The 20,000-nt window shown below is 49.9% G+C and overlaps 2 protein-coding genes across 4 annotated transcripts in view; one reads left to right on the top strand and one right to left on the bottom strand.

Annotated features, from left to right (window-relative positions):
- ube2o (ubiquitin-conjugating enzyme E2O) overlaps window positions 1-15,095 on the top strand; it is a 23,569-nt gene extending 8,474 nt beyond the window's left edge. The window contains exons 2-23 of one of the 3 annotated variants that reach the window (XM_076171157.1): window positions 3,144-3,203; window positions 3,644-3,754; window positions 3,914-4,011; window positions 4,123-4,186; window positions 4,451-4,594; window positions 5,157-5,266; window positions 5,456-5,606; window positions 5,696-5,753; window positions 6,027-6,189; window positions 6,320-6,475; window positions 6,946-7,100; window positions 7,622-7,734; window positions 7,954-8,082; window positions 8,387-8,476; window positions 8,577-8,901; window positions 9,012-9,361; window positions 9,451-9,631; window positions 9,995-10,131; window positions 10,267-10,470; window positions 10,745-10,802; window positions 10,910-11,738; window positions 12,049-15,095. In XM_076171157.1, the coding sequence (XP_076027272.1) occupies window positions 3,144-3,203; window positions 3,644-3,754; window positions 3,914-4,011; window positions 4,123-4,186; window positions 4,451-4,594; window positions 5,157-5,266; window positions 5,456-5,606; window positions 5,696-5,753; window positions 6,027-6,189; window positions 6,320-6,475; window positions 6,946-7,100; window positions 7,622-7,734; window positions 7,954-8,082; window positions 8,387-8,476; window positions 8,577-8,901; window positions 9,012-9,361; window positions 9,451-9,631; window positions 9,995-10,131; window positions 10,267-10,470; window positions 10,745-10,802; window positions 10,910-11,738; window positions 12,049-12,067 (3,705 nt within the window). In that variant the 3' untranslated portion in view covers window positions 12,068-15,095. Of the gene's footprint in view, window positions 1-3,143; window positions 3,204-3,643; window positions 3,755-3,913; window positions 4,012-4,122; window positions 4,187-4,450; window positions 4,595-5,156; window positions 5,267-5,455; window positions 5,607-5,695; window positions 5,754-6,026; window positions 6,190-6,319; window positions 6,476-6,945; window positions 7,101-7,621; window positions 7,735-7,953; window positions 8,083-8,386; window positions 8,477-8,576; window positions 8,902-8,996; window positions 9,362-9,450; window positions 9,632-9,994; window positions 10,132-10,266; window positions 10,471-10,744; window positions 10,803-10,909; window positions 11,743-12,048 lie in introns of those variants that run through there. The other 2 variants (XM_076171155.1, XM_076171156.1) reach the window with 2 other exon arrangements.
- A 3,334-nt stretch (window positions 15,096-18,429) lies between these two features.
- Window positions 18,430-20,000, bottom strand: part of LOC143016633 (sphingosine kinase 1-like) — an 18,938-nt gene continuing 17,367 nt past the window's right edge. The window contains exon 5 of the mRNA XM_076171047.1: window positions 18,430-19,473. Within this exon, the coding sequence (XP_076027162.1) occupies window positions 18,666-19,473 (808 nt within the window). The 3' untranslated portion in view covers window positions 18,430-18,665. The remainder of the gene's footprint in view (window positions 19,474-20,000) is intronic.

The raw sequence follows: 20,000 nt of genomic DNA, 5'->3' as shown, positions 1-20,000 counted from the left end.
GCCCTTTCTCTCTCAAATAGAGCTGTGAGCCCCCCCACCCCCCCGCCTGCGTGTCCCAATCAATACCCTTCGGTCTGACAACACAGCCGGAGAGCCCAGAGGGTGTGTGTGTGAGGAAGACTCAGGATTCAGTGTGTGTGTGTGATATTGAGGCTCAACTGAAACAATAGGAGAGCCGATGGAGGAGAGAGAGCGAGTGGAGAACAGGCGTGGCCCTGAGCTGCAGCACTCTGCAGTCTCTCCCGCCCCCCCCCCCCTCTCTAAACGTCTCAGCGACGCACACTCCCCTCTCTTGTGTAACACCTGAGTAATGACCTGTGTTAATTAGGCCTGGGAGTCAAAGAGAGTGCTGTCCTCCGTCCATTCCTGTAATCAATCTCCACCTGATCAACCTCCATAGAGAAGCAGCCAAGGTTGTTTTCCATCTCAGAACCAGGCCACACACACACACACACACACACACACACACACACACACACACACACACACACACACACACACACACACACACACACACACACACACACACACACACACACACACACACACACACACACACACACACAGAGGCATTCCATTCCTCCATCTCTCCCCGTTGTCTCCTGACTCTGTTCTGACTCTTACCCACACTCGCTGCACGTGCCATAGCAACAGTCTGGTTTTTTTGATTTGCATCCCAGCAGTCTAGTTTTCTGATCGCTGTGTGTGTGTGTGTGTGTGTTTGTATGCATTTAATGTCCCGAGTGTCCTGCCGGGTCCATGTGGAAGACGGAAAGTAATTTGAAACGTGGATTTGACCGCACCTTACAGTCACATGAATTTTAACGTGAGAGAGACACACACACAGGTGGGCGTGAGCGAGGGAGCTTGACTGAAGCAACGCAGCGTCCTCTCCCTCTGCAGGGCTTCACACACTTGGCATCACGTTGACTTTCCATCATTATTTCACTCAACTGCCAAACAAAAGCTGAGACCGAATTCCTGAAAAGCTGCTGCTGCAAGAAGAAAAGCCACACACACACACACACACACACACACACACCTTAGTTTGAGGTATTTTCAGTAAACATCCAGTCATTCTTAATCTAATCTAATCCCATATTAATAGCTGTAATCCAGATGTTGTCGTTGCGTGTCTGTTGTGTTGCAGTGAGATCAGGTGGCTTTCACACACACTGTTGTTGAACTGGTGAGGAAATTGGTTCCCACAGTAGCGCACTGCAGCACCACACACTGAAAGAATATTAATGAGTGTGTGTGTGAGCCGGGGAGTGTGTTGAGCTTCTGAGCTTCACGTGGTGAAGAGATGAGGATGAGGAGCAAAGCTGCCAGTGTGACTTGGTAAGCGGCGTGTTTTTAAACCTCCCCCCCCCCGGCACCAGAGACGTGACGAATCAGACGCTTTATAGATTACAAGGGAACATGGAGACGCATCGATCGTGTCCCGTACACACACACACACACACACGCACACACACGCACATGCAAGCACACGCGCACACTCACTCTTACTTTCTCCCAGAATGCAGCAGAGTAGGGTTACAGGGTAAGACACAAGAGACGGACTGCCAGTAGTTGAGAGAGAGAGTGTGTGTGTCTCTGTCGCTGTGTGTGTCTCTCTCTCTCTCTCTCTCTCTGTCTCTGTCTCTCTCTGTCTCTCTCTCTCTCTCTCTCACACTCTTCGTGTCTCTGTCTCTCTCTGTCTTTGTCTCTCTGTCTCTCTCTCTCTCTGTCTCTCTCTCTCTCTCTCTCTCTCTCTCTCTCTCTCTCTCTCTCTCTCTCTCTCTCTCTCTCTCTCGTTCTCTGTCTCTCTCTCTCTCTCACACTCTTCGTGTCTCTGTCTCTCTCTGTCTTTGTCTCTCTGTCTCTGTCTCTCTCTCTCTCTCTCTCTCTCTCTCTCTCTCTCTCTCTCTCTCTCGTTCTCTGTCTCTCTCTCTCACACACTCTTCGTGTCTCTCTCTGTCTCTGCCTCTGAGGGATGGCAGTGAGAGAACAGTGAGATAACAGTGGAGGTTGTGGCCCGAGCGTTAAACTAATGGCCCGTCTGTGTGATCGGCTGTGGGGGGAAACGACGCTGCGCCCTAACGCCTGTCGTAAATTCCGAATAACGTCCAGCTCACGCCGTTAACTCCATAATCGCCATGGCTTTCTAAGTGTCAGTTTTACAGGGCACATTATTCACTTTACTCCAGACCTCAGCAGCGGTTTAAGGTGGGAAAAAAAAAGAAAAAACAACACATCCATCTGCTCTCTTTGCTGTAGCACTACTTTGCATACTGAATGAAAACAAGCCACTTTTGCCACCGTCCTTTTATGGAGTGGGAAGGAAGTCTCCAGCCTGTAATCTTTACTGCAGTGGAGGAAATGAGGGGAAAGTGAATTATGCACATTTCATCATAATCCCATCAAACACTTTGTGCGTCTCTGTCGGCGATAATGTGTGAGGAAGCAGAAGGCGATGATGAGATCAGCGCTCGCATCACAGGCGTCTGGGATCAGACTCCCATCACTGATTTCACTCGGCGAGAGGAAATTCCAGGCAGCAGCGGTGACACGTTGGCGACGGCCGGCAATTGGCGACGGCCCCCCGCTTGATCGCGTTTGTTCTTCTTCACCAGGGACAAAGAAACGAACGCCCGCCTGACCTCTGACACAGGGACACTTGTTGTTGTAACTTTTGGTTTGTGGTCAAATCTGGCAGAGTTTTGACACGCTTGTGACTGACAGGACGGGACGGGACAGGACAGGGACATGGACAGGACAAGGAGAGGGACAGGGACAGGACAGGGGCAGGACGGGTGAATCGCATCACGTCTCAGTCGCTGTGCATTTCCACTGCAGGTCTTCTCTCATTGTTTTGGCCGTATCACATTTCCTGGTAGCCTTTGCGTCTCCGTCTCGCCCATACTCGATACTTGGAACATCCCAACATCTAGTCTCCCAGATGGAAGTGAGCAAAATGCTGCGGTGGACACAAACGAGACAGAAGTGGTGCTTAAAGAATCTCTGGTTCTCTGTTTGAATGTTGACAACTCAAATCCCTTCTGCTCCTTATATGGACGCTTCATTATTGTCCAAAGGTCCATTGTGTCTCCTGAAGCCTCATCAGAAGGTGATTATGTTCTCTCTTTGTTTCCCTGCAGCTGAAACTTGAAGATCGATCCATCGTCATTAGAGACATCGTGCGACGGATGAATTCTAATGTAAGTCTGTCTGCTTTTCTTTTAAACCCTCTCTCACTCCTTCGCTCTATCGTTCCCCCTTTCTCTCTCTCTCTCTCTCTCTCACTCTTTCTATCTCGCTCTCCTTCTTGCTCTCACTCTCTCCCTCCCTCCTTCTCTCTACCCCCCCCTATCTCTCTCTCTCCCTCTCTCTTTCTCTGTCACGTCCCTGTTCATCGCTCTTTGTCTTGCTACAGCCAGACATGACTTGAATATTATGACGGGTCGAGCTCTGATTCCACAGCAACAAGTCCTCTGATGTTCCATCTGCAGATGTAGATGGATGGAGAGATAAGAGAGACTGTCTGCTTGTAGCAAAGCCTGCAGGACGGACGCTTCTGTAGAGTTCATGGTCTTCATGCTGATGACGCTGAAGTTGATGTTGATCATCGTAATGACTTGGTTGCTCTTGTTGGTTCCAGGATAACCAGTGTGGCATTGTGACCAACATTGACATCGAGTGTGCAGTGAAGCTGGTGGGGACAAACTGTGTCCTCTACCCGGTCAACAGCAGAGACCTGCAGCACATCTGGGTACGGCTCATCTCTGGGGACTTGGTTACTTAATCACCATGGGCAAATACCTTTCCCATCCTATGAATTCCAACCATGCGTACCTTTGTTACATTGTAATGAGTGTGTGTGTATCAGAGGGATGTGATCTAACACGTTTGCTGTCATGTTGTTTCTCAGTCCTTTATGTACGGAGACTACATCGCCTACGACTTCTGGCTGGGGAAAGTATACGACCTCACCAATCACATCATCCTGAAACTCTCCAATGGAGCCAGGTAAAGTGTGTGTGTGTCTGTGTATATTGTGTGCGAGTGTATATTGTGTGTGCAGCAGTCCGCCGGCACAGTGAACCCCGCCCACATGTCTCCGTCTGCGTCCTCCTCCAGGTGCTCCATGAGCGTGGAGGACGGTGCCAAGCTTTATGACGTCTGTCCTCACGTCAGCGACTCGGTGTGTATCCCTCCGCTGAATAGAAATGGAACTGATCATAAATGCTTTACTGCGCCCTGATCCTTTAAGAAGCGACATTACTATTCTTGTTTTCTACTTTTATTTCATGTTATTGATCATTATTTACAGTGTGTATAGTCTAGTGTTGTATCTGTAAGTATTCACTCATGCTTTCGACTTTTCATTGGTCCTCTGTCCTTCTTCCTGTCATTCCTCCTGGGCCGTCTCTCATGTTGTTCTCTGGATGTGTCGCGGTGTGTTCAGGGTCTGTTCTTCGACGAGGCGTACGGTTTCTACCCGGGCCAGGTCCTGATCGGTCCGGCCAAGGTCTTCTCCAATGTACAGTGGCTGTCGGGGGTTAAACCTGTCCTCAGCAGGAAGTGCAAGTTCCGAGTGGTGGTGGAGGAGGTGAGGAGTTACTGCCGCCATTTTGAATGCGCCGCTATAATGCGTTAGGAGCTCAAAATGGTGAGGGAGAAAAGTACACACAGAGGTCCACTTTCTTTATATAGCAACTATGTTTCACACAGAGCAACAAAACTCCAGCGGCGAGCCAAACGACCGCACGGCTCCCTGTTTACCCACAAAACACTCCCACTACACAATCACATTAGTATGGGAAACAAAATCCTGCTTAGTCGACGCATTTGAGATGTGTTTCAGTGTCGGCGTGTACTACAGCCTGTGGGAGGAAGCCATCCACACACACACACACACACACACACACACACACACACACACACACACACACACACACACACACACACACTCGTGTGTGTGTGTGTATCAACAACCCCACTGGGAGATGAGACTGGCACACAATACGATGAATAGACGTGGACTCAGAGGCCGCACTGTTATGTTAGAGAGTCTAACCATAAACTGCAGGGGGTCCAAACCTCCAGCCGGTCCAGCAGGAGCTTTGGTTCCACATCTGAAAGGGTTGACTTGGTCTTTCTGGGTTCCTCAGGTCAAGGTGGTGGAGTTGAAGGTGACCTGGATCACCAAGAGTTACTCCCCCAAAGGCTCGGACAGCGTCTATCCCCCGCCGTCCACCATCCCACAGGAGAACCTCTGCAGGTGGGGACGTTCACACTCACACTGATTGATCCACACTGGGGCTCTTTGGGTCATTTATTTAAACTGAGTGATTGAAGTTTGTTATTTTCTGGTTTGTTGCTCCTCAACACCAACATGAGTATAATGGCCTAAACTGTGATTGCTGTGTGTGTGTGTCTGTCTCTGTGTCTCTGTGTCGGGGGGCCTTAGGGTGCGGCGTCTGGGCTACTATGACCACACCCAGAGGCAGCTGGGAGAGAGGGCGCTCTACGTGTTCCCAGCCAAGGGGGACGCCACGTGGATCACCTGTGAAGGACCCGATGGTGCCCCTGCTCTGCCTGAAGACCCTGTGGTCAGGAAGGTGGGATGAGTGTCTGTCACTGTGGGGCGTGTGTGTGTGTAATGTTAGTGATCATGTAAAAACTCTGCGTGTGTGTGTGTCTCCTGCAGTTGAAAAGAATGTTCAAGAAGGACTCTGGAAAGAAGACTGAGAACGCCGACACACAAGGTGCCAACGACTCTGAATCAGTAATGCCACTGTAACACACACACACACACACACACACACACACACACACACACACACACACACACACACACTGTAAACTGTTTCTCTGATCCACCACAGAGGCTGGAAATGAACTCAAATCAAAGTCAGTTCAGTCAAACGTGTGTCTTTGATGTTGGACATGAAACGTTTCCTGGTGGAGTTTGGCGTTTGGAGTTTTTAATGACCTCATAGCGTTTATTATCTGACTCCCTGTTTGTTTGCTCATCTCAGCAGGTGAACACAAATTGGAGCAGACGGACTCTACGCACAACAACAACGGCCCCATGGTGTCCATCCCGAACACGCAGGACGCCCGGAACCCTGGCGATACTTTGCCCGAAACCGGAGAGCAGGACGCTGACGACGAAGCTGCAGAAGACACGGACGACTCCAGGTTGTTGTTGGCGTTTTGTTGACGTTTTGTCAGTGTGTACGTTTGGCACAAAATCTCATTGACTGTGTACCCAGCTCTGGTTGGCTCTCGTTGGCTGGCGTTGGCTCACGTTGGCTTGTTGTGTTTGCAGCTCCCTGACGTCGTCCACCAGCTCCACGGCCTCGTCTCAGAGCGGCGGGCTCGGCACCAACCGCAAGAAGAGCATCCCGCTTTCAATCCGCAACCTGAAGAAGAAGCACAAGAAGAAGAGGACCAAGTTCTCCCGAGAGTTCAAACCTGGAGACCGGTGGGTTGATGCACACGCACACACACACACACACACACACACACACACACACACACACACACACACACACACACACACACACACACACAGCTTACACAGCTTACACAGCACTGCTCACACACTCTTTTGTTTCGCTTCAGCACAAACAAAAAACTGAATTGGCAGCTTTTTTTTTTTCTCCACCTTAACTTTTCCGGTTTCCAAAGCAAAGATCCTCCAGGCTGAGACACTCGGGCCGAGCTGACGCAGACAATTTCCATAAATAAATCCATAAATTAACATTTATGAATAAATAACAACTCCTCTGTTTTGACACTTTGTGTGCTTTAGCAGCGCCTGCAGGTTCTGAAACGCTCTTCACCTTTTGACCCCCGTGTGCCTCACTGATTAATGCCGTTACCAATTAGCACCTTTTCTGACGTGAAGCCCGCCACTCGTGTGTGTGTGTGTGTGTGTGTATTCTCCATCAGGGTGGCGGTGGAAGTTGTGTCGACGAAGACCACGGCAGATGTGATGTGGAAGGACGGGCAGGTGGACAAGGGCATCCGATCCAACGACCTCATCCCCATCCAGCACCTGGACAGCCACGAGTTCTGTCCGGGCGACTTCATAGTCGACAAGCGACGTAAGAAATCTGACAGGAACGCTCGACTTCACCCTGAGTCCTGAATGTGGCTGTAGGATTTAGCTTTGCTTTGTTTTCATTTTTTAAAAGATAGAGGTGTGTGTGTGTGTGTGTGTGTGTGTGTGTGTGTGTGTGTGTGTGTGTGTGTGTGTGTGTGTGTGTGTGTGTGTGTGTGTGTGTGTGTGTGTGTGTGTGTGTGTGTGTGTGTGTGTGTGTGTGTGTGTGTGTGTGTGTGTGTGTGTGTGTGTGTGTGTGTGTGTGTGTGTGTGTGTGTGTGTGTGTGTGTGTGTGTGTGTGTGTGTGTGAATAGTGATAAGATGTTTTATGTGGGCTGCTCAGCCATCCAGTGCATATCTAGGCCATTTGTGTGTGTGTGTGTGGAATAGACTGAAAGTATTGGAACACTTTAAGTTTTTCCTTCCATGCGATTCCGTTCGTCGGGTGTGTTGTTGGGGATCCTCTTCATTTGTGAACCTTTAAATACTGTGTGTGTGTGTGTGTGTGTTTTGTGCTCCCATCAGCCCAAGCTCTGCAGGACCCAGGAGTGTACGGGGTGATCCAGTCGGGTGATCACAAGGGAAGAACGTGTGTGGTCAAGTGGATCAAACTCAACAGCTACAGCGACGATGTTGAGGTGTGTGTGCGCGTGTGTGTGTTTAATGATAATAATAAATGCCTACGACAAAGATAGAGGCGAATGGAAAATACTCCTCGCGGGATGATTCCGCCGTGGTGATAGGGCTTGTGTGTGTGTATGTGTGTGTTTACGTGTGTGTGTGTTTCTATTGTACATAGGGCTTGTGTGTGTGTATGTGTGTGTTTACGTGTGTGTGTGTTTCTATTGTAATCCCAGGTGATCGGCATGGAAGAGGACGTCAGTGTGTACGACATCGCTGACCATCCGGATTTCCACTTCCGCACCACCGACATCGTCATCAGAATATGGAACTCTGAGAACGGACAAGCCGACTGTGAGAACGAGGTAACGGGCGCCGACCGTGTGTGTGTGTGTGTGTGTGTGTGTGTGTGTGTGTGTGTGTGTGTGTGTGTGTGTGTGTGTGTGTGTGTGTGTGTGTGTGTGTGTGTGTGTGTGTGTGTGTGTGTGTGTGTGTGTGTGTGTGTGTGTGTGTGTGTGTGTGTGTGTGTGTGTGTGTGTGTGTGTGATAAACAACTTAGGATATATTTTGTAGTCGTCTCGTTGTTGACAGCTGATTATCGTGGTGTAATATGGAATGTGGAGGATTTTGGTGAGATGTGTTGTGTTGGTGACCTCTCCTGTCTCACAGACGGCGGTGGGTCAGGTGTCCCGCGTAGACGTGAGCAGCAAAGTGGAGGTGGTTTGGGCCGACAACTCCATGACCATCGTCCTGCCTCAGGTGATTCACCAGGAGGTTTGATTCATGAGGCAAACGTGTACATTAGCCTGATGTTTGTCACTCCGTTGCTGATATTGTCGTCATGGTCACACACACACAGCACCTTTACAACGTGGAGTCAGAGATCGAGGAGACGGATTACGACTCGGTGGAGGAGACGAGCAGCGTCCTGTCCACCGAGGAGTGGGAGGACGAGAGCGACAGCTGGGAGACGGACAACGGCCTCACCACGGAAGACGACAGTCACGTCAACAACGCCGACCTCACGGAGACGGCGACCCCCATCCCCACGCCCACAGGCTCCACGCAGTTCATCATCCCCCCACAGGAGGGCAGCAAAGCCGGGGTCACCAGCCCCATCAGAGGAGGCCCTGGAGAGGACGGAGAGGGGACGGCGTCTATGGCCAGTCCTGCTTCTGGAGACGGTGGGGAGACGCCCGTGTGGTTGTTTTCAGTAGAGGACACACGTTTTGCATCGTCACATGACAGTAGATGTTTCTCTTCGTGTGTCTCATCTCAGGCTCCACTCCAGCAGGGGTCAACGGAGCAGAGAAGTCCTGTAAAGACGGCGTCTCTCGAGGCTTCAGGGAGTTGAAAGAGGCCCTGAAGATCCTGGAAAGCCTGAAGAACATGACCGTAGAACAGCTGTGGACCAGCGGCTCCCCGACTTCTCCTACCTCTGCTGAACCCGCTACAGCCGCCAACGTAGCGAGTTCCCCCACGCCCACGCCCCCCGAGAAGCCCACCAAGGAGAAACGCTTCCTGGATGACCTCAAGAAGCTGCAGGAGAACCTGAGGAAGACGCTGGACAACGTAGCCATAGTGGAGGAGGAGAAGATGGAGGCTGTGGTGGAAGCAGGGGGGAGCGGAGGAGCAGGGATGGAGGTATGAACACGGCGTTTGAAGTCCAGTCTGTGTGTTGAAGACCTTCTTTGTAGGCCGTGGCTCATCTTGTGGCGCTTGTTTCCATTCAGGCAGAGCGGGGCGGGGAGGAGAAGCCCCAGCAGGAGGCCCAGACCCCCGTGGGGGGGGCGGAGTGGCCCAGCGAGTTCCTCAGCGACACGCCGGTGCTGTGCCAGCAGAGTGGAGGCAAGCCGGGCGTCACTTTCACCAGCGCCAAGGGGGAAGTGTTCTCTGTGCTGGAGTGGGCACCAGGTGAGGGAGACACACACACACACACACACACACACACACACACACCCTCACTCGCTTCAACTCTCCTTCATTCTTCCTTCTGTCTTTCTTTCTGCCCTTCTTCACTGGTTTTCTCTTCCTTCTCACTGCTTCCTTTCTTGCTTCCTCTCTTCTCACTGGTCGTTCCTCCATTCACTCCTTCATGAATTATGACTGCAAATACACACACACACACACACACAGTAATATCAGTGTGTATGTGTGTGTGTGTACATTCTGAGCTGAAACTGATAATTTCTGTCTGAACACAGAGCTGCCTGTATTTGTTGTATTGATATTCAGTCTCTCTCTCTCTCTCTCTCTGTGTGTCTCTCTCTCTCTCAGACACACACTCGTTTCAGAAAATGGAGTTCCAGCCGGCCGAGGCTAAGAAGTTCTTCAGCACTGTGAGGAAGGAGATGGCTCTGCTGGCGACATCGCTGCCAGAGGGCATCATGGTCAAAACCTTTGAGGATCGAATGGTGTGTTGAGCTTCTTCTGTTTAAAAGCACCAAAGTATTCACCATAACATATGACGTCACTAATACTGATAACACACTGATCCATTCATGCATCAACAACGTGTTCTAATAGAGCTGCTTCTATCCTGGATGCAGGATCTGTTCTCGGCTCTGATCAAGGGGCCTAACCGGACCCCCTATGAGGACGGCCTGTTCCTGTTTGACATCCAGCTGCCTAACATCTACCCGGCCGTGCCGCCTCTGTTCCGTTACATCTCCCAGTGCAGCGGGCGCCTCAATCCCAACCTCTACGACAACGGCAAGGTCTGCGTCAGCCTGCTGGGCACCTGGATTGGGAAGGTGAGTGTGTGTGTGTTGGGAAGGTGAGTGTGTGTTAGTACTGAGCACACACTCAAGTCAGATGATATTAGATTGAGAACCATTAGAGTTCAGTGAGGATGAGGTTTCGGGGGCCTGAGCAGGCCTGAGTTGGAAGCTGCTGCTGCCAGCTTTCTGCATTGTAGTGTCAGAAGCAGCTACGCCATCTACTGGACAGAGGAAACACTTCATCCATGTCTTTGTACAAAAGGTCTGGATTTGTCTCTCATCAGTGCATTGATTTGTTGGTCTGCAGGGCACTGAGAGATGGACCAGCAAGTCCAGTCTGCTGCAGGTCCTCATCTCCATACAAGGTCAGCACACACACACTCACACACGCACACACCTCTCTATACTGTGATGCCTGTTGGTGTGTTCATGTCTTCGTGTCTTCATCCTGATGCGTTGTGGCTGTGTGCAGGTCTGATCCTGGTCAATGAGCCGTACTATAACGAGGCGGGCTTTGACAGTGACCGAGGCCTGCAGGAAGGCTACGAGAACAGCCGCTGCTATAACGAGATGGCCCTCATCAAGATGGTCCAGTCCATGACCCAGCTTCTCCAGCACCCCGTGGAGGTCTTCAGGCAGGAGATCCAGGAGCACTTTGGATCCAGCGGCTGGCGGTTAGTCCACCGCCTGGAGGCCTGGCTGGAGCTGAACGAGGGGGCTGAGAGGGCCTCGACGGGGCACAGGACCCACACCTCCAAAGACAGACCTGCAGCTGTGCAGCCTCTGGACGAGCAGCTGCCCCTGGGGTCGGGGCCGGTGGCCGTGGCCCACAGCAGCCCCAGTAAGCCTGGGGAGGAGGGCGTCGTCACGGGAACGGCTGTTAGCAGTATTTTGGAGGAGGAGCTGGAGGACTCGGGGTTAAGCCCGTCCACCACGGCCGCCTCTCAGCGGGAGCTGAGCCAGAACTCGGACTGCGACGGCACCCAGACCAACTCCTCGCTGGAGGGCGAAAACAAGGGCGCTGCGGCTGCCGGCCCCGCGGCCCGTACCGCGCCGTCGGATTCGAGCTCTGCCGTGGTTGTCGGGGGAGGGGTGAGCTCCGCAGGAAGCCAACCAGCTGTGCGACCAAAGAAAAGGAGAAAGAGCTATCGGAGTTTCCTCCCCGAGGGCAGCGGCTACCCGGACATCGGCTTTCCGCTCTTCCCTCTTTCTAAGGGGTTTGTGAAAAGCGTTCGAGGTGTGCTGCTGCAGTACCGAGCCGCGCTGGCCGCCGCCGGCATCGCCATGCACACAGAGGACAAGTAAGTGCCTCCTCACAGTCCACTCTGCTCCCTGCTCTCGCTTCCTTCTCTTCTACCTTTCATCTGCCTCAGTCTGTGAAGGAGGAGTCATTGTTTGCCGCACGGGGCAGAGGGACGCTACGATTATCCACGACAAAATCCAGAGCTGCACTGCCCGTATTTCTGCTCAGATCCTCTTCGCCTGTTTCTTATCCTCCACTTCCTACCGCCGCCCTGAAATCCTCTGCATTCTGCCTTTCCCTCTAAATTCTTCCCAGTCAGATCATGGCTGCAGGAGAAAGACTCCTGACGTGTCTCTGTTCTCCCTCAGTGTCCCTGCAGATGCCTGATGTGCTCACACACACACACACTGACGTATGGGACTGGGAGCCTTCATCGTTCCTGGGGGAGCTTGTGAAGGAGGCACCGGGACTTTAGCTGCTGTGGTGTTTGGGTCGACGCAAAAAAGATGAAAAAAAGGACCGAAAGGAACGACAAAGAAACTTGTGCCATGGTTTCCCCTCCAAGCCCCAAACTCCCTGATCGTCAAGGCAACATTCTGGACTGGAAGGTCAAGGACGGCCAGGTTTTGCGCCCCTGGCCGTCGGCCCGGCCGCGGCGCCCTGTAGCACTACTGATCCCGACGCTGGACCGCCTGCACTACCAAACCCACGGACAATCTGGTCTGAGACGCCGACCAGGAGGATTTTTAGAGCGGAAGTTATTTGTTGTACGCTTTCTGCCAAACTCTCTCTCTCTCTCTCTACAAACACACACACACACACTTACACACACACACAAATACCCAAAAGTTCTAAAACTGCCCGTCACCACCGCTTGACCACTTTCCTCCATGGTGTTTTACCCCGCCGAACCACGCAGTTGAACGTAGAGTGACCAAGTTTACATAGGAATCACCTGCAGGGGACGGAGCGCTGCAGCCGCCGGACACTTCGGGCGTCCGGCCTCAGTCGCAGCTCCGCACTGCTGTCGGTTCCTCGCCACCGGAAACCAAACGCAACCTTCGCTTTGGTGTACGGAAGCCGAGCAATTTCGAAAAAAAAGATTCTGCTGCACGTTTCTTCAACTAACATTTCTAAAGCAAATTCATTGTTTTAACGTAAGATTGCAATACTTAAAAAAACAACATCGCAATACATTTTGAATGGGCAAATACATTTTATCGTAATATGGAATCATTACGTTTTGGAAACTCCCACCTTTACTTCTGTATACATCCGATTTCTCAAGATCTCCAGAATATTCTCTCTTTTATCGGGTAATGTGTGTATTTTTTTTTATTATATTTTGCACCTGCCCTCTCGGCTTCCGTACCGGTGAGTTTGAGGTGATCTCGCTTGTCTCGTTTCGGGTGGGAGCGTAAGGTCCACAATGCAGCGCGGCACATCCACACTACACCCGCCGCTCGCCGACCCGCATCGCCACAAACGACTCTATTTAAACACTACTAATTAAAGCCCTTAACCCAAACCCACACAGCATCATTCCGTCATGTCACGTCGACGTGTTGCCTTACTTGAATCGATCTCGGTGCGTTGTCGTGTACAAAGCCGCTCTGCTCGCGCGTTACTTGGTGACGTAAAGGGAGGCACCAAAGCGGCGGGGTTTTTCCTCCATAGCGCAGAATCGTCGGCACGCTTCCCTCGCGCCGCTCCTTCTGACAGTCTCAGCCGCATGACGCCGGAATTCAAACTTAGTGCGACGCTGAAAGGTTTGTGGTTAAACATTGTAGTTACTCTAATGATATCGCTTGATTTAGCGTTTTCACATGTATGTTCTGTTGGACTTAAACTCATCTCAGTCCCGACTGCCGACCCCACGACGAAGGGAATCCTCACTCGAACCCTCACGGATGCGATTTGCCTTCACAGGTTTTTCGTCGTTTTCTTTATATTGCATCACTTAACTTACCTTTATAGCCGAGTTATCAGGGTTCTATTGTGGGTTCTATTGTTGATACGCGCTTTGCCGAGTTCAGAATGTGCTTTACTGTGAAGGGGGACAAGTGCCCGAGACCTGAGCGGAACACTTTAGGGTCCAATCGTGCTTCCTGGGGGGAAATCAGAGCAGTCTTTGTTTACATCCCAACTTCTGATTGTTTTTGTTTTCTTTCTCAAGGTATTCTAACTCTTCTTGTTATTATTGATGACGATGATGATGATGATGATTCGAACACAGGTCAGACAAACCGCTCTTGTCCTCGCTGTCTGTGAAATGAACGAGAGAGCGTTGGCTACCTGCTAATTTACTTGAACAAAGAGTGTTTGTGAGTGAGAGGGTGAGCGATGTACAGAAGGAAACGGAGGAATATCAGGATGTGAGCTTTAGTTTTAGTTTTAGTTTTGCTTTCCGTCTTCCACAGTTTCACCCCTGCTCGCTCCTGCGTCATGCGTGGCAATCAGCCATCATCGCGTTTTCTCCTCTTCCTCCATTTTTACTTAGATTAGACATTTTCCTCCTCTTTTTGTGAGCTACGGAGGAGGAAGAGTGTGTGGTCTTCATTAGCTGGAGCATGTAGCCTTCTTTTCTTCTCACTCTGCTGCTGCTGCTGTTTGTGAAATGTCACCTGCACTGTTCATGGAGGAGCGAATGTTTACCCATTAAGCAGACACACACACACGCACACACACACACACACACACACACACACACACACACACACACACACACACACACACACACACACACACACACACACACACACACACACACACACACACACACACACACACACACACACACACACACACACACACACACACAGTCCCACCAAGAACTGTGCAGTGACTTCTTGCTTTGTTTTGCATCTTTTACCCTCTCTCTCTCGTTTTGTCGCAGAAGCAGAAAATTTGAAGCTGTCTCAGATTTGGAGCAAAATCGGGCAGGATATCAAGCACACGATGCTCTGTACAATTTTCTGTGTATGTGTGTATAATATTCAGATTTAACCATTATTATTATTATTATTATTATTATTACTGCGAGATATTTGTTTTACAGCCAAAGCATGTAACATGTTGCTTTAAGCCTTTTGATTGGGCGACACCAAGACTTGACTGTACGATGTCTACATTTCCACAGTGGCCTGTTGTTGATATATAAAAGAACTAATAAAGTTATGATTTGTAGCCTGATTCCCTCTGTACAGCAGTCATGACTACATTTAAATATATAAATACATATATATTTAACACAAACCGGAGTTTGAAGAGAAGTCATGTGGATGCTTGGGGCGTTTCTGTACAAACTGCTGAGTGTGTGTGTGTGTTGTTCTCTTTGATTTCAGTTTTCCTTTTCCTTTTTTTTACAATTTTATTTTGTTGCATTAAGGCAACTAGTGATGTATTAAACTTTGCAAGCAGTACCACTGTGGTTTTTATTTGTTTTGATCCACGTCAGCACTGCAGCTTCTCTCCTGATCCGACCTGAGAGATGTTAAGGTTATCTAAGGTCAGAGTATTAGTCTGGACTGGGGTTAAGATATAAAACGAGTAGATGGAGCCTCAAAGCGTCTCATCACTGAGGTGAGTAACTACAATGTTAATTACACGTTTGGCTTTAAAGAACACTCGTATGGCAACACAACCTGTTTTTCATCATTCGTTTTATTTTTCATTGATTCGTTTTGGAAAAATAGAGTCCTCTCCTTTTCTATATATACATACATGGAAGTAAGAGACTAGAAGATCGTTAAATCATCCGTGTGGCTGACAACATACAAAATAAAGTACTTCCCTTCACAAATAACATTTGGTCACACTTAAGAAGCAGCAAGTGAGTCAGAAAGCAAATATACAGTTTAGTTGACAGTTGAATGTACATCAGCTTCTTCATCTGAAACTGGACAAACCCACTGTTCTGGACAAAGGCTGAAGCTGAGGATCGACCCAGCGTCACTCTGACCCCTGTACCCAGTTACCCCGTCTGAGCTTAAACCAGTGATGCGCAGTACCTCGCTCTGACCACTGGGAGGCAGCACAGCCAAGGCACGTCAAACTGTTCGCATTGTTTACAAGAAAACTAGTCGGACTTTGCATAGGAAACTTTCTCTTTAAAGCAGTAATGTTGAAGCCCGCCTGTATTCTTTGTTTTGTATGTTTATAACTAAACGCATCACAGAAACAGACGGCTACAATGTTTTTTTTTATCATTTATACTTTTATCGAATCAATGCACAAAACCTGCATTCCTCGATTCCTTCTAAGATGGAACCCTCATTTGCTCTGTTGACTGGCTTTCGAAAAGGCCTAACCTGACCGCTGGCCCTTTAAATGTAGGCCGGTCAACCAAACGTGCTGATGTCATATCCCCAGGAAACAAGTACCGTATCAGTCCAAAGCTTAGACACTCTACTATTGGATGACAGTGACCTGGATCAAATTCTTGAAGACAGGACAGAGAATTATTCAGTCAGCTGTGGCGCACCCTTAACTGTCCGTCTGGATGTAGTCTCAGGACGTCGCAAACTTCAAAATCGGGGTGAGTTTGCTGAGAGAATGTTATAACTCCATGTCAAAGTTGAACTGCCCTGCTGCTGTCGGCTGTTGTTCAGCTTCTGTGGGACTTTTGTTTGCGAGTTTGTGTGGGTGTTGTCAAAGGTTGTGTAAAAACAGGCGTTGTACTGTAGACTTTTACTTCTTCCAAAAGAAGCACTAAGTTTGAAACGTGTGCCGTGTGTTTGTAGCATTTTGAAAGAGTAATTTCATGTGATAGTGGGTCTATTGATCTGTTACTGATCCGATTGTCTGGTCTGGGACAGTCCTGGTCCAGCACTGCTTTATTTGACCCCCAGAAACGTATGAAGTTTTCCTTTCTTACATGGAAGTCTTCATCCAGCTTAGCCCTGGTTCATCACATTCATCTTTTCTTTGACACCTAAAAAGCTTTTCTCATCTAGAAATACAAAAAAAAAAAAAAAAATCTATAAGCAATCATTCAAATATTAAATCAACAATAAATTCATTTTATAAATTTCATTTACTGTAATTAAATAAATGTCTACATTTTGAAAAAAATACATTTTGGAAAGTTGTTTAAATTTTTCACGGGAAATGTTTCTTGTTTAAGAAACAAAATGTCAGGTGCATCAGTTATGTAAAGACGGGTCAAGGAAAGGATTTTTCTACAGTGCAGCTTTTTCTTTTTTTTTAAATGAAAAACCGACTTCAGACGGCAACAAACCTTCTAAAAATATTGTGCAAATACAGCCGAGTGTAAAACAACAAACCAGACATCTATACGGTCCTCTGTAACGCTCTGCAGTGTGAAACACAAGTGTGATCTGCTCAAAGCAAATACAGGCACTCAAACAAACAACGCCTCCTTCATGCAGCATTTAACAAGTCAATACCTCCTCTTCCTCCTCCATCCTCTACCTCCACCCCTCCACACGCTATAACAACCTCCTCCCCCTCCCAACCCGTGTTTAAGGCCGGACTGCTTCAGGGTAGTGCAGCTGAGAGAAATGATTGATTTCTGACCTCTTAGAGCCCAAATCTGCTTCCACACAGACTGAGGATCTGAATCACAAACGTTTAAAAATCACAGCAGGAGCCAAGAGGCCAGAAAGACTCGTTACTGTTTCCTCTGTGTGACTCAAAGCTCAGTGGTAAGGACACCTAGGTGACCATCATCAAGTCATCTCCCAGGAGACAGAGAGGGGGGAAAGAGAGAGAGAGAGCTGTGGGACTGCGGAGCACTGCAGAGGGGAGTGTGCGTGTGTGTGTGAGGACGCAGCCACAGAGCACAATGAGGCACTAAAACTACAATCGATCAGCCGGCGCAGGAGCAGAGCTGCAGGATGGCCGAGTGCTGCTGCTTAAAGCTAAAAACAATCAAACCACAGTCTGTCTGTCTGAACCACAGCTTTACAGTGGATTTCCCCTTTAAAACAATCATTTAAGATGTTTAGTTGGTTGGTTTTATCATTTGCCTTTCACGTGTGCGACCACAGAGGAAGAGACAGGAAGCAGCTTTAAGTGGACGGTGCCCACTGCAGGGAAGACACACCCACAAACCATCTGCACAACATTTGCGTTGCCTCGTGGATGTACAGTACGTAAGTGTAAGCGAGGACCTCAGCGCCCCCCGCTGGTCGGTCACACTGCCTACACCAGTTGATAACAGCTTTTTGTCAACGTAAACCAGGTAAAAATGGTATTGAGGTTAATTTAAGGAAAACAGGATGAAGCTGATTGAGGCACGTTGATCAATCAAGTACAGAAGGAGCGATGAGCTAACGGCCTGGTGCTCAAAGAGACGCAGCACAGAAAACAAAAACAAAAAGGTACAGCTTCCCATTATGAAAAGCAGACACACACACACACACACACACACACACACACACACACACACAGACACACAGACACACACACACCATAAAGCTCAAAGTTCAAACAAGGGCAACGACGGAAGCGCCATGACATCACTGCTACCCTGTGTCTACACACGCACACGCACACACACACACACACACAAAGTATCCATCTGGCTGCAGAGGAGTCGTGGTCCTTCATTCCTCTCCTATTGCTAAGATTCCAGTTGGTATTGCAGCTTCACCACACAGAAGCACAAAGTTTAAACTGAACCTTATTCTAAACTTTATACCCGATTTAAACATAAACATAAATTTCATCACCGTCTGATTAATTGGCTCTTTAAGGGTTAAGCAGCTGAGTTTGTCTCACAGCTGCTCGTGTCGCCTCTTCCCTGTATCGATGCTGAGAGTGGCACTTTGTCCGACATCACAGCCTGAGATCGTTCAGACGTGAGGCTGCCAAAGAGAAACAAAAACAGCAAAAAGTCCAACATTCATGTGAAGGAAATGTCCGCCTTGCTCCAGTACCCGGACACTTCCTGTCTTTTAAGTGCTAACTTGTGTAGCTTAGATGTTTCTGCTGCGTGTCTCCGGTTGGCTGTGGGTTTGTCTCAGCAGCTGATCAAGCGTGCGAGGCCTCTGTGCACCTCCGCCTGCACCGGCCCGTACTCCACCACCTCCCCGTCCACCGTGATCACCCCGTTGGGCGAGTACGGCTCCAGCCTGAACGCCTGCACCCGAGCGTACACCAGATGTTGAGAGCAGGACCCCAGGTGCGTCCCCTTCTCCATGGACAGGAAGATCTTCAGCAGCGCCGCCCGCGATACTCCCGCCCGCACGTAGAAAAGATGGATGACGCCGTCGTCCAGGGTGGAGTGCGGCGAAGCCAGCAGGTCCTCGGCCAGGTGGGACTGGTACATGGCCAGCATGAGGACAAAGTCTTCCTCCTGGACGACCACCCAGTTGCTGGGAAGCGGCTGGTCCAAAGGCGGCAGGAGCGAGACAGGCGGCCCGTTGGAGGCTTTGGTGGCCTTGGTGGGCGGCTGAGGGGGCGCGACCTCTGTCCTCCTCTCTTTGTGGGAGTTGTTGGAGTGGCAGGAGTTGTGGAAGGTGTTTGTCCCGCCGCTGAGGCAGGGAGAACCGCTGGCGGCGGGCAGGTACGCCAGCTTGCCCTTGTAGACGCGGAGAGACGCCAGCCTCACCAGCGTGCCCACCGTGAAGCGGGCCGCTCCCACGTGCCGGTACTTCTCGCTCTCCACGTCCACGTCGGCCACGAAGCCCCAGGCCAGCGAGAGGAAGGAGAAGATGCGAGCGCCGGAGGGAAGGTGGATGGAGACCAGGTCCATACGGGAGACCAGACCCTGACACAGCAGGAAGCCACAGCTGATCAGAAGCTCCACACCTGTCACCGGCGACGCTCTGCAGGAGAGAGAAGAAGAAGGAGGAGTTCATCACACACACGTCTAACCGCTGAGTTCATCTGACGTCAATCTGAAGTGTGGAGCGTCGCCGCAGCAACGCTCACACTGCAGCCTCCAGTTAGGAGTTTCCACCCGAGTGCACTTGAACATGTGACAGGTCGTATTTACAGCTGCTCCGGTCTCATCTCACAGAGAAGCTCCACTGTAATTAAAGGGCCAAAGGTCTGAGCACAGATCGACGAAGGACAGACGTCTTCATCACTTAACGAGGAAGAATGTTGAGGTCTGTGAGCTCAAACCTCCACCAAGGAGGCTTTGTTTGTTTGATTCCTGTGAAAACACACATGTATGAAAACATGGAGAATATGTTGGGGGGGTAGGAGTGATGATGAGGAGGGTGAGATGAAGGCTGGCTCAGTAAATCAGGGAGGTGGGACAGAGACAGAAGACAAAGAAGGGACCCCATCTGGAGGAGCGGGAGACGAGGGTGGAAGGTCACGCTAACACCCCTCACACACACACACA

The sequence above is a fragment of the Genypterus blacodes genome, unplaced genomic scaffold (assembly GCF_046128005.1).
Source record: "Genypterus blacodes isolate CSIRO-AG114 ecotype Tasmania unplaced genomic scaffold, CSIRO-AGI_Gbla_v1 ptg000240l_1, whole genome shotgun sequence".
Classification (NCBI taxonomy): Eukaryota; Metazoa; Chordata; class Actinopteri; order Ophidiiformes; family Ophidiidae; genus Genypterus; species Genypterus blacodes.
The sequence above is the reverse complement of the archived record's forward strand: the minus strand, read 5'-3'. Positions and strand labels throughout refer to the sequence as shown.